Source organism: Falco punctatus, assembly GCF_963210335.1.
Source record: "Falco punctatus genome assembly, chromosome: 9".
Classification (NCBI taxonomy): domain Eukaryota; kingdom Metazoa; phylum Chordata; class Aves; order Falconiformes; family Falconidae; genus Falco; species Falco punctatus.
The window spans coordinates 48591312-48604969 of NC_137589.1; the positions used below are offsets into that span (position 1 = coordinate 48591312).

The 13658-nt window shown below is 54.7% G+C and overlaps 1 protein-coding gene across 10 annotated transcripts in view; it reads right to left on the reverse strand.

Moving 5' to 3' along the window:
* Window positions 1-13650, reverse strand: part of GRIN1 (glutamate ionotropic receptor NMDA type subunit 1) — a 43859-nt gene extending 30209 nt beyond the window's left edge. For 4 of the 10 annotated variants that reach the window (XM_080401984.1, XM_080401982.1, XM_080401983.1 and 1 more), the window contains exons 1-2: window positions 9643-13649; window positions 5974-6108 (exon numbers count right to left, since the gene is read on the reverse strand). In XM_080401984.1, the coding sequence (XP_080258110.1) occupies window positions 5974-6108; window positions 9643-10476 (969 nt within the window). In that variant the 5' untranslated portion in view covers window positions 10477-13649. Of the gene's footprint in view, window positions 1-5973; window positions 6109-9642 lie in introns of all 10 variants that reach the window. The other 6 variants (XM_080401986.1, XM_080401987.1, XM_080401985.1 and 3 more) reach the window with 3 other exon arrangements.
* Between the last annotated feature and the right edge of the window lie 8 nt (window positions 13651-13658).

Sequence of the window (13658 nt, forward strand, 5' to 3'; positions counted from 1 at the left end):
TTTAATCCCTGAGCACTTTTAAGTGGTTTAAAGAAAACCATGGAAAACGAAAATGGAAACGGGAAAAAAAATCAGATGAGAAGAAAGAAATGAAAAAAGTACAGAATAGTTAATAGTAATAATAATCAGGAACATACGGGCTAAAATGTCGAAATTCTAACTTAAAATTACTTCATTCCCTTTTTGAAATGAAAACATCTTTGAAATTTCAATATATTGCATCGAATTATCTTCTAGTTTCCCAACTAGCTTGCAAAAATGCTGTTTAAATTGATCGTGGCTTTCTTAAGTGTTGTAAATACATATGGCTAGGTTCAGATGAACAAATTTTACTGCGAAGTTGTTGGAGAGCAACTTGGTTTAATAGTTAAGGCAAATTTGCTTTCTGAGGTGGTGTCAAAAGGGTCATGGACTTGCTATGATGGTATCTCAGCTCTTGGATTACAGAATTGCAGTTTTTAAAGAGGATAATGAAGAATAACTAATTGCAAATGCTGAGTCTAGATTGTAGGATGAGCTCTCACATTCTATGCTCAGCTTTTGAAGCACTTAGGATTCCTGAACCTCTCTGAAGGGCTCGAAGATTGGCAGAAAAGTGAAAGTGGAGTCCCCCAAAAGTTAACAGGTCCAGTTGCGCTGTGCTGATTTGGTGCGATTTGATAACCCTTATCACACCACATGCAGTGACTTCCCACAGGTCTCAGCACAGAGCTTTCCTGACCACGTGGCACATGGACACGGGGCTGTACGGCAAAGTATATGGATGCAATGATTTATGCATCGTAGTTAGCCCATTTTTAGGCAAATAACTGATTATTTAGCATAACATCTGTGAGACGACCGGCCTGGTATGTTCACTTATTTCATCTGCACCACTCATCAGCACCGTCCCTGATGTACTGCTACAAAAGCTCTAACTCTGTACTGTCAGGGGTCATAGCCTGCTCCCCTCAGATCGGGCACACAGTAAAAAATGCTCCTAACTACACATCAACAATTCGCCTTGTAAGACGTTTTACAGGATTGACAACATTTGCTCTCCTCCGAGCATGCCTGCCACCTGCCAGCAGGGCTGGGATGTCAGCGTGGGAATGACTGACAGCAGCCCCAAGACAATACAAGAAGATATTCTGCAATATTTTCCTATATCCCACCAAAATCTTGAGTGCTCAGCCCTGTGCTTCCCCATTTAATAGTATTTCTGCCAAAAGTAACTAAATACAGAATGGGATGGAATCCAGGCTTCCAAGCGGAATCAGCTCAGCAGCAACTTATGGGGCTGGAGTCTAAATGCACCAGGAGGGAGTGTGGTTATGAGGCTGGAGACATGTGCTGGGTCAGGACCCTTAGGAACTGGAAATTATTAGTGGTACTGACTTGGCTGATACGAGTACATATGAAAAGGGACTGACTTTGAGTAGATCAAGTGTGTGTGTGCATGTGTGAAAGCAAGGATTCAGTGTATGCGTAGATGGGAGCATATACATGCAGCAAATGTGCATGTACCCATGCAGGGAACGTGCTTGGGTGCTTGAATAGCTGTGCACAAAGAGTCTGCACGTGGCTGTGCTGTGCCTGGGGGACAGTGCATGTGTGGGTACCTATTGATGGAGCTTATGTACATAAAGGATGTGCACATGTACTGGGAGCGTGCAGGCATGGCTGTGGGGCCACCACACTGTGCTTGTGTGTCCATGTAAGGACCATGTACAGGTCCATGAGTGAAAGGATTACCATCTTCTTTACCTCTGTCTGCCTAAGGGCTTGTTACAGCTATGGTCCATGGCTGGTAGAGTCAAATTTTTCCTCCAGCCTTGAGGAAACAATGTGATTTGCTTTTATTACCTATGAAAATCATGTCGTCAGTCCCCTTTCTAGCAGCGCCCTCCAAAACTAAGCTGTCTGGGCACTTTCAAGGAGATTGGCAGAGCTCCCAATATATAAAGTTCCTAATAATTTAGCAAAAAATCATCAGCTGGGTATTAAAAAGAAGCCTTGGCCAGTGTCTCCACCAAGGGAACCCGGACTGCTCTGTCCCCTGCTCTGTTCAGCCTGCCGGCCAGCCAGCACACACATTGCCAAGCCCCAGCAGAAAGCAGCCTGCCCGCCGCCCCGTGTGATAGCTGCATTCGTGGGAGGCAGCTGAGAGAGCTCTGCAATAGCTTAGACGTGTGCTGGGAGGGATTCTAGTGGGGGCAGATATATGGGGAGCTCAGGTGCAGATGCATTGCCTGCCTTCCCCTGCAGCGCATGAGGGAAAAGCCTTGTCAGCCCCAGCACCGCAGCAGCAGCCTTGTGGAGTGATGGGGCTGCTCTGCCCTTCTCCCAGCTTGAATCCTGAGAGCCACGAAGGGCTCTCTGCTGGGATGAGTGGACTCCATCACTGCCATCAGCACAGGCTTTGGTGCACAGAGCCCCTCATCTGCTCTGACACACTGCAGGCCACCCCTGCTGGGGGCCGTGCTGCTCAGTGGTGGCTGTGAAACCCATTCCCAGGGCAAATGTCTCTACACTAGGCTAACCAGCCTCTCCAGTCACTTCTTGCAGGGGCCAGTGAAGAAGTCCTGACCTTGACCTCAATCGAGGGGAATCTTTTCTCTCCATGTGCAGTGCAGCTTCCCATGCTGATTAACACCATTTCTGCACAGCATTGGTTGCCAGTGAGACCAGTAATAAAAAAAATTATTATTTTTTTACCTCTCTCAGTGAGCAGTAACCCCTGGGAGGGCATGGAGTGGTTATACTGAGACAAGGAATTAGAGGGAAAAGCCATCCCCAGGCCCAGGCTGGAGAAAGAGAAAAAAAGAGGGAGACAGACCTCATTTCAACTACCAGGATCGGGTGCTGGACGTTGAAACGGCTTTCCAAGCACAGAATGACTAAACTCCATTTTCCACCTTTTACAGCAGTACAGCAGGTCTCAGTTAAGAGCCACCCTTGATCCTCCGCTGCGCTGCCTCTCTGACGGGGGGATGGTGTGGGGCTCAGCATCTCAGGGCAGCCAGCATGTCCGTCCATCCCCATCATGTAGTTGTGGTCCCACATGGTGATGGATGGCACCAGACCTTCCCAGCTCTTGAGCTGTGTCTTCTCCCACGAGCTTTGCTCTCATGCTCTTAGTGTCATTTCATATTTCTCATATTGTCAAGATGTCAACATCATCTCACTTTTTTTGGCTGAGATGTAAAGGAGTTATAAATACCCCTGATGACACGTGGGGAACAGAAGCACTAAAGCAATAGTACAACCTGTCTGTTCAGAGGGCCCAGCGTGAGAAGGTCAGAGCGTGATTTTTGCAGTGCTCAGTCCATGAGGAGTCCATAAAGGGCTCTCCACAGCGGTGGACACCACAGCGATGGGTACCACTCTGCTGCCTTTACCATGAGCCCCTCTGCCTGCTTCTGCAATTCCCTGTTCAACTCACTCAGAGGCCACCAGGATTTCAGAGACCTTTCACCATACAGGCAGGACTGCGCTGAATGGCGTGAGGATCTCTGTGAAGAAAGAGGCAATGATTTCATAAGATGTATGCAAAGGAGGCCAAACAACAGCTGCCAAGCCAGAGTGCTCAGCTTAATAGCTGCAATATCATTTCTAGAACAAATAGTTCTTTGAATACTGGGAGCAATAAAGCTTGCTTCCCCTGTTGAAATTCTGGCTACAGCTTGTAGACCACTATGCTCCACTGGAGATGCTCTGAGAGCATCAAAAGGTACTGGGCAAACCTGTTTGTGCTGAGACCCACACCGTTCCTCTCCCTGGCAGCTAAGCCTTGGGAGGACCATAATTCGCTCCAACTTCAAACCCCATTGAAATTTAGCTAAAATTGGCTGATGCCTTCAAAACCCATTGGGGGCATACACACGTAGTGATCTTACAAGCTTGTTTCCATAGAAACTAAGCTGAAAGATATAATTTCCTGAATATAAAAAAAAAAAAAAAAAAAAAAAAAAAGAAAAGGCACCAAGCTGATCACTGAAAACCAAAGGGAGAACCAGCTCAATGTCCCTGTGTCCCATCAGCCAGCCTGTCCTGCATCAGGTGCACAGAGCCTTGCACCATCCTGTTCCATGGCTTCACATCCCTTTGCCTTGCTGCCCCCCACTCCACTCCCATCTTTGCTGTCCCCTCCGGCTCCTGCCAGTCCATTATTCAACATCCTTGCTCCTCTACCTACCCAGTCCCTGCCTTTGCCCTATCTCCTGCCTGCACTCCTCTCTCTACAGAGACCTCCAAGACCTCAGGCCCGTGGCTGCCTTGGTGGGAAGGATCCAGGCTAAGCACGAGGAGGGGTGAGACATGTCTGGTGGAGGCAGCACGCCCCCCTGCTGAGTCCCTGACAGGTGAGTGTACTCCACAGTCCTGCACCTGCCCAACACCCCCAGATATTCAGCGGGGAGCACCTCCCTGCCACTGCAGCAGGTCACAGCTGCCACAGTGGTCACTGCTCCAGCTCTGAAGTCAGCCAGGTAGGTTTGATGAGCCGCTTTTGCAGAAAACATGTTTTAAATAGGAAAAAAATGGCAGAAGCAGAGTCTGCTGGAGAAGCTCCCACCCCCTCAGGGTGAGCACGCGAATTCAGCGCAAGGTCGTGCTGTAGAAGAGGTGGCCAATTTGCTTCCGTGAGCACGGCTCTGCGGGGATGAAGCCAGACTGATAGCATGCAGTGTCCCCTCTCCCTGCCACCACGTGTGCTGTGACAAGGTCCCTCCTGCCAACTTTGCTGATCAGACCTATCTCCTCCCCGCAGCAGGCGAACCAAACCCCCCTGCACATTCCCTACCTGACCCCTCCCTCGGTCTGCCAGCTCGGTCTGCCAGCTCCGTTACCATCCCTTTCCTTCTAACAGTGCCTGACAGGACCCTGCCAGGGCATGTGGGTCCCTAGCCCCGCCAGCCACCATCGCTGCCACTGGTCTGGGCTTGCTGGCCACCCTACCATGGGTTTACTTGGTGGGAGATGCCAAGATCCGCTGCTGCTCCAGCCAAGCAGTCCTGCTGCTGCATCTCTAGGAGCCTCTGCTCCTCCCTCCTGAAATTTGACTTCATTTAGCATGTAGGCGGAGTGACTATTTTTGCACTGAACATTTGCATTTGTGAATATTCACATTTTCCAAGCAAAGGCTGATTCGTGCTTTAAAATGGGCCTGATCTCACCCATTAAACTCATGCACCTGGATGAAAACTTCCACTAAGGCTGCAATGGCATGTGGACAGCCTGGCTCTGCTCAGCTCCTCCTTTTGCTTTTACTGATCACACGGTGTGTTTGCAAGTTGGGTTTGGAGCTGAGCACCCAGTGGGAGAGCTGGCCAGGGCAGCATCTCATCGCCCCCAGCTCCTGCACATGGCAGGACCTCATCCAGCCTGAAAGTCTCCGTGTTTCCACAGCGACATCAGACAGTGGTTTGAGACGCTTGAATGTGAACCTCTTTCTTGTGTGCTGGCCAGACTGAATGCCATGTAAAGCCTCAGGATAACTTGCTAGTCAATTCTATTTTCTCCCCTACCAATATCACATAAACCCAGCGAAGTGAACGCAACCGAACAGCCTTCAAGCCCCACAGAGCCCCTGCCTGGTGTACAGGCTCCTCTAGGATCCTCCTTCCCCTCCACAGCTTCCCCCCCCACACACCCGGGGAACACCCAGGACCCCCCAGCTGTCACTAGCAAGCAGGCAAGAGCCAGTTCATGCATTTGCCTTGGCTGAAGAGCAGCGAGCCCAGCAGCCTGCCAGAGCAACGCTGCAGAAATCATCCAGCACTATGTAGGTCAACACTGGCAGCTGCAAAAAAATAATGTACCAGGGAATGCGGGAGAGAGAGAGGGGGAGCTGGAGGTTTAACTGGAGAGGACGGATGGACAGACAGACACACAGATAGACAGGGTCGTGTAGACATCATTAACCCTCCTGACGGGCACTCTTGATTTACACCACATGTATGAGGTACTAGACTAGAAACATGCATCAGTTACCTTATCAGAATATATAGACATGCGTGTTGTCAGACCAATGACAGGGATCCTGTAGAAGCCAGCTGTGTATGATACGGGTGTTGGTGTTAGGTGATCGTTGGGAGCAGGAGGGTGACTAACTAATATTGCATAGACCTGTAGGACAGGATACATGACACAAACATTATTTCACAGGAGCACATTGGCCATCGAGTGTGATTTTTTTTTTTTCCTTTTCTTTTCTGCAATGTTAAACAGCCCCACGTTAACACAGTAACGTCTTTCAAATAATCGGGAACAGCGAAGCAAGGACTGCACTGGGGAGCAAGGGGTGCCGTGCTGCGCGCCGAGGTGATGGGTCTGCTCAGGGTTATATCTTAATAGAAATGCCATGCCTAGCCGCTCCGCTCGCTAAACTAATAACTTTCATGGATTACAGATTAAAAGGAAACATCTCCCTTACAGTCACACTGTGTAATGCGATTTCTTTAACCACACATTTAATACTCGGTTGTAATTCCCCTCCGAGGACTATTACAAACAAAGTGGTCAGCTGGGACTCGGAGCAGGAGAAGGAGCGCAGAGCCAGGGAGCAGATCAGCCATCTGGCCCTGAGCACAGAGAGGAATGAGAAAGCTGGGCGAGCGGCGGGGAGCAGGAGCCAGGACCTGCCTTCAGCACGCCACAGCGATGGGGCACGGGGGTCTGGTTATACCGAAATGGGGAAGGAGACTCTCAGCAACATCCTGCTGTTATTACAGGCCTGGGATTTTCATCTCCAGCAGGATCCTATTTTATGTCAAATGGAGAGGAAGGAGCTGGGTAATCCCTGGGGGATCCTTTGTTACACTAATGCCTTTCAAGGCACAAGAAATGTCCCCAGCTGGTGACAGGGCTCCAACTAGGGTGAATCAGTGCAAGGACTTTGTTGTCTGGGAGGAAATAACACTTCTTCCTCCTCCAAGCATCTGCCCAAGCCCCAGGATGACCTCTGCACCCAGGCTGGAGGGATGACTCGCTGGGAACGGAGAGGAGGATGAAGCATGCCTGGGGAAGGGGATCTAGGGACTAGGTGGGAAGACGGAAGATCCTGCCCGGTGTCAGGTAGGAGGAGGCTGAGGGTGCAGAGTGAGCTGGGGCAGGGGTTGGAGACCCTTCCATGGCAGAAGGAAGGAATTACTGGAGAAGGGGTTGGGGAAGTCACTGGGGAAGGCAGGAGGAGGGTAGTGCCCTGGCAGGGGTGCCTGGTGCCGTGCTGACGTGGCGTGGGCAAGGACCTGCACCCAGGAGGGCTGGGGCATGGGCCTTGGGGCAGGACCAGGCACTGGGGGGAGAGGCTGGGGGCTCTGTGGGGGCGAGGGCTGTGCTGCGCCACAGAGCAGCTGACCAACAGGAGCCATTTTGCATGCATGGGCTCCCGGCCCCTCCTCTGCCTCACAGCCCCCTGCTTGGCCACAGTATCGGTGAGCGAGGACTGAGGGTGGCTGTGCCCCGCACTGGGGCTGGGAGGACCCCTGCATATTGGGACAATATGGGCAGCCCCAGCGCCCTGACCCCCAGCACCAACAGCCCCCTCTGCACCCCGGCTTAGCTGCCTCCAGCATCCCACTGCTCCAGCAGGGTTGTGCCAGCTCCTGCTACCCTGTACCATCCCGGGCTCCGTGGGGTTTGCCATGGGGACAAGGCTTGGAGGTGGCATGGACACAGGCATCTATCAGCCCGGCTGCTTAAATAGAGCCTCTGCTCAGCGAGGGACCTGACTGAGCCTTCTCCCTGCTCCCTGCTGGGCAGCGGGTATCGCTTACAGCCTGCGCTGCGCTTCCTGCCCGGCTCTGCCACCATCCCCAGGGATGGCTCCAGCCATCCTCCATCTCCACATTGGGAAGCTGAGCTGCAAATGTGTCAGCTCTGCTCTGCTGTGCACCTCTGCCACCTCCCTGCACCCTCCCCCCTCCCTGGCTGTGTGTGTCTGGGTGCATACATGCATATCTGTGTGCGTGTTGGTGTGCATGTCTCCAGGGTGCAGGCGTTCATATGATTTGTGTGTATGCTTGTGCCTGTGCAGGGTCTGTGTACACCTTTTGCGTGTGCATGGGTGTGTTTGAGGCGGGGGTGGGCTTGTACTTGTGTGTCTGCCCACATGATGCCCCCAGCTAGGGGGAGTGGGGCTGGTTAGTTGGGCTCAGCACCCAGAGTGCACGCAGGGCAGATGGAGGGGCCAGGCCACAGGCTGCCTAGGGCACCCAGACTGCACCCATCAACGCTGCAGGTGTGGGCTGCTCCCTTAATGTGCCGAGGGTGACCCATGTATGTCAGGAGATCCTGACATACACATACATGACCCATGTACGACAGGAGGAACGCGCTGTGCCCGTGTGCAGGCATGCATGTGTGTGTGTGCCCAAGGCTCCCTGTGTCTGTGTGGGTGTGTGCACGCTGTGTCTATGTGCGTGCAATCTCTGTTGGTGTGTGCCTGTGCCTCGTGCATATGTGTGGCAGTGGGTGTGCTTGTGTGCCTGCTTTGTGCCTTGTGTGGTGCTGGGGTGGCCATGGTGCTGTGCGCGATAGGGCGGTGTGCAGCTGTGGTGCACAGCCATTCCAAGTGCATGATCTGGGGGGGGATGCAGGGGGGTGTGGATGTGCCTGTAGTGCACGCAGTGGGGTGGGTGTATGTGGCGGTATGTGTGTGTATACATGTGCACATGGATGCGTGTATGCATGTGGCATAGCATGCGTGCACCAGTGTGTTTGCACACTGGGACGAGTGCAGACTTGCAGTGTTCTGTGGGTGCCCGTGTTTGCATGGCAATGCATGTGTGCACATGGCATGTGTGTGTGCACATAGCACAGCCCATGGGCATTCCCACAGCGGTATGTGAGCGCCCAGTGCATGTGCATGCACAGCACTCCCCGTGCCCACATCTGTGCACAGCGTGTGGCTGCCCATGTGTGCTCATAGCGTGTGCCCGTGTAGCTCTGTGTGTGCCCGCCTGCACCCATGGCGATGTATGTCTGTGCATGGCATGTGAGTGCATGTGTGTTGCTTTCTGCATGCATGGGGTTGGGTGGGCAAGTCTGCACACCTGCTCTGTGTGTGGGTGCCCGTGTGTGCCCCAGGCTGCGTGTGAGGTCCTATGTGTGCCACAGGGTGCCTGTGTGAGCCCGTGTGTGCCCTGGGGTGTGTGTGAGAGCCTGTAACTGCCCTGGGATGTGTATGAGAGCCTGTATGTGCACCGAGGTGTGTGCGGGTGCCCTTGTGTGCCCTGGGGGGTGTGTGTGAGCATGTGTGTGTGTGTGAGCCCATGTGAACCTCGAGGTGTGTGCGGGTGCCCGTGTGAGCCTCTGTGTTTGTGTGAGCCCGTGTGTGCCCTGGGGTGCATGGGTGAGCCCGGGTGAGCCCCGGGGGATGTGCGGGTGCCCGTGTGAGCCCCGGGGGATGTGCGGGTGCCCGTGTGAGCCCCGGGGTGTCTGCGGGTGCCCGTGCAGCGGAACGGGCAGCCCGGCCGCGCTTACATAAAGGCTGCAATGCGGGGCAGGACCCCGCTCGCCGCCGCTCTGCCCGCCCCGAGCCCGGGGGGCGGCCGGGGGCCGGGGTCGCTGCGGCCGCGGGGGCGGCGGCTCGGCGCCCTACGGGGCCGGGGCAGGTGGGCGCTCTGCGGCGGCGGCAGGGGAGTCGCCGGCCCGGGGTACCTGGCTGGAGATGAGGTCCTCGCAGACGGAGAGGGCCATCTGGATGGCGTTGGGCTTGTGCGTGACCGAGGTGGCGTTGAGCTGGAGCTTCCAGGTGCCGTGCCGCTTGTTGGCCTGGTTCACCGCCTCGCGGAAGATCTGCTCGTGCTTCTTGGTGCTCAGCACCGCGCCGATGTTGACGATCTTGGGGTCGCAGCCGGCGCGGGCGAAGGAGGAGGAGAAGAGCAGGGCGAGCAGCAGCAGCCGCATGGTGCTCATCCACGGGCGGCGCGGAGCCCGCCGGGCCCCCCCCCCCCCCGCCCGGCTCAGCGCGGCCCCATGCGGGCCCGGCCCGGCCCGGCCCGGCGCGGCTCGGCGCGGCGCGGGGCGCTCTCCCTGGTGCTGAACCGCCCGCGCCCCCGCGCCGCTCCGCCCGCCGCCGGCTCCGCCCGCCCCGCCGGCCCCGCGCTGCCGCAGCGCCCGCCCCCCGCCCGCCCCCGGCCCCCGGTGGAGCGCGGCCGGGACCCCCGCCCGCCCCGGGCGCTGCGGCAGAGCCGCGCCCGCCTCGCCGGGCCGGGGGCGGCTGCGCACACGCGGGGTCCCGCCGCCTGTCGGGCCGGAGCAGAGCCGGGAGGGACCCGGGGGGGCGGGGGTCCGGCCCCCGCGCCGCGGGGAAGGGTCGCTCCTGCGATGGGTGCGGAGCGCGTGTCGCGGGGGTCCCACTCCGTCCCGCGCACCTACACTGCCCGCTGGGGGGCCGGGGGCGGCCCTTCCCTCTCTGTCCCTCACACCTACATTGCCCGCTGTGGGGGAGCTGGGGGCCGGGGGCTGCCCTTCCCTCTCCGTCCCGCACATCTACACTGCCGGCTGGGGGCTGGGGGCTGCCCTTGCTGTGGGAGGCACGAGCACACTCCATACAGGGCAAACCAGGCTCTTCTCCAGGCGCTGGTGCACCAGGCCGGGGGTAAACCAGGGTCTCCAGGATTTGTTCTCCAGAACAAACCTTCCCAGTTACGCAGCTCTCCGAGTAACGTGCTTCCCCAGCCCTGGATGGGGAGAGCTGCCTGTGGCACGGGTGCCACCGGGGTCTGTGCTCCCCCTCATGCAGGAGACCCCTTCCTTGACCAACACATCTCCTGGGCACAGGTGTTAAGCAGAAACTCCACCTTGGCTTCGCTCTGTCCCTCCAGGCAGAGCCACCACCCTTCCAGACATCAGCTCACAGGGCAACCGGCCATTTTCTTCCATCAAATTCACCATCTTAATCCCAGAGATGACCTTAAGATTTGTCTGCTGAGGAAATTTCTTGGGGTTCTCTTTATTCATCCATTAGCCTCCCCAAAAGACATGAAGGCACAGCAACTAGTGGTCAACATCTGGAGGACAGTCCAGCCCCATGGCTGAAAGGGACTGAGTTTCACTACCGGACCATGCCTCTCCCATTCCATGGCCAGAGGGGTGAGATGACCAGAACAGCATGTTGCTCCCCAGTGCTGTCGCTTTGACTTTTTTGGAAAAAACAAAGGGGATGCAGAAAGTGACAGGGTGTTGCTTTGTAACTGCGTGGGAGCCAGCCCAAGAAGAGAGCAGGCTGAGCACTGCAGAAGAAAAATCACCGGAGATATTTTTACATCAGCCATTTCTAGGGTATTGCCACAGCCCACCTCTGTGCTTGCTTGCAACGTGAGTTGAAGCAGAATTTTTTTTCCCCCAACGCAAATTTTCTCACTGGCATCTCTGAAGTGCAAGTTGCCATGGAAACCATTTTGTCTGTGTCCCACGTTGCCCACACGCACTCGGAAGAAGCTGCAGAAGCAAAATGGCCGTTGTGTAATGCTGCAGGGTCTCAGCACACGAGGGGCTTGTGTGCTACGCAGCACCCCTCCAGCTAGGAGACCCTCTCAGAGAAGCTGTGGACAATTGCTTGGGAAAGCAAGGAAACCCATGGAGGTTGTGATGCACTCCGTGAAAGAAAAAAAATGGCCCCACCTCACCTTAACTCTTGCAGTGCTTTGCGTGGAGCTCCACACTGATCCTGCTGTGCTCTCAACACAGACTTCCAGGCACGCTTTACCCTTTCCAGTGTCACTGTGTCATTCCGACTCCTCCAAGCCTGGAGATGAAGGCCTTGCTGTACTCAGGTGGTGTGGCTCTGTCCAAGCTGAGGGGCCTAAATGCTGTCTTGAAGGGACAAAGGGTGCAAGTTAAAAAGAATTGCATCCATGCCCTGAGACTGCACACGTCTGACTTCATCCCAGTTGTTGAAAAGAAACTGTTTTGGAGTGGGCTGTACAGATCCGGACCCTGGTGGGTGTGATGGCAGTTAGAATTATAAAGACAAGACCTGGCCACAGCAGGGGACTTAGCAGAGAAGACAAAGGCGGGATTTGAAATATTATTTGGCTTGCTCACACTGGAGTGCAAAAGGCTTTCCTTCTCATTATCTGGAGTTCCCTGCAAAGAGAAAGAGGAGAGCGGTTACTAAGCCCCTCCTGTGTCACCCAGGAGCTGGGATGATGATACTCAGGAGCCAGGGTCTTCCCTCTGTGCCTCCATTTGCTTTTTGCCACCAGATACTCTTATTCCTGGCACCATTGCAGAGATCTGAGAAATGCCTGCTTCCCTCTCAGGTCATGCCTCCCACCGGGCCGTGTTGTCCTGGCATCAGGAACAGCCCAGATCACAATCTCCAGCAGCCGGGCTCCGCCAGCACAGACGCTGTCACCGCACGACTTCCACTCCTGCTGCATCCTCAGGCGCTTTGATCATGGGAAGGCAATGGGTGCATGCAGGGTTTTCCCAGGGTGGAAGCTGTGTAAATGGCAAGTACAACTGCATCCACCAGCTGATCCTTGTGAGGACTCTGCAGCGAGCAATGGTCTTTGCTTTTCCTGTCGCTGCCTCCTGGCGTACCATGGCAACTTTCTTAGCCATGGTTTGGCGCAGGAACTTAACACAGTTTGCCTGTTAGCAATTAACATGTGCGTAGTGTGATCCCGCTCTTTATGTCTGGCATCTTCTTGATGCAGGGGAGTTGGACCAAGGGCATGGGACTGATGTTTTTGTGGTATCCCATTGCCTGTGAATGGTGTCATTCCTCCCGCGCCCAGAGCAAGTCAGTGTAAAACCTGGAGGCTTCAGAGGAACAACACTGAACCCAGCTGGAAATTTCATCTGCCTTGGGGTAAGGTGGTGGAAAAGGTAATGTGGAATTTCATAAAAGAGGAAATCAAGCATTAGGAATATGTGATTTGTGCCAGTCATCATGGAGCTGCCAAAGAAAACAAATTCTTCTTTTGAGAAAGTTAAAATTAAATTGATAGTAGTAACCGCACAGCTGTAACATAGGCTATGGAAATGCTTTTTATGTGTAGCTGCGAGACATGGGAGTGGTTAATCTAAGGTACAAAACCTAAGTAAAGCACATGCTGAGCGGCCATGGCAGACCTCTAAGAGTGGTTTTTAGTGAAGAACTGCAATGAGATGCAGGTACACCTAGAGGTATGAAAGGATTTGCGATGTGGTTGATGCTTCAGTATTTCTGCCATTGCTCTGGAAGAAATCAGTGATGATAAAATCGGTGAGACAGCAAATAATGACGCCAAATGATTTGGATTGTTTGATAAACAGAGTACCGAAACGTATTTGAAGACAGTCGGTGCACAGCCATGTACGTAGAAGCGAGTATCGTCGGTCCTGCCCTTAGGACTGCAGATGCGGTGGAAATGCAGATGAAGAATGGCACTAAACCCCAGCCTGAGGTCGAGGGGGGCAGCGGGCGGTGGCAGGCAGCAGGCAGGGATGATGGACAAGGAAGGGGGTGCAGAGGCCCCCCCGCAGCTCCTCACCACCCGCCTGGAGACTGGTGCAGTGCGTTCCCTGCCGGCAGTCCGCTGGGGAACGCGATTTGTGTGAGCACGTGGGGCACAGCAGGAGGACGTCCTTGTCACAGTGTCAGCCATCCAGCCAGACTGACAGGCAATGGTTGATGTTTGCAGAGAGTAAGGTGCCCCAAAGCGTTATTCCTTGGGAAAGGG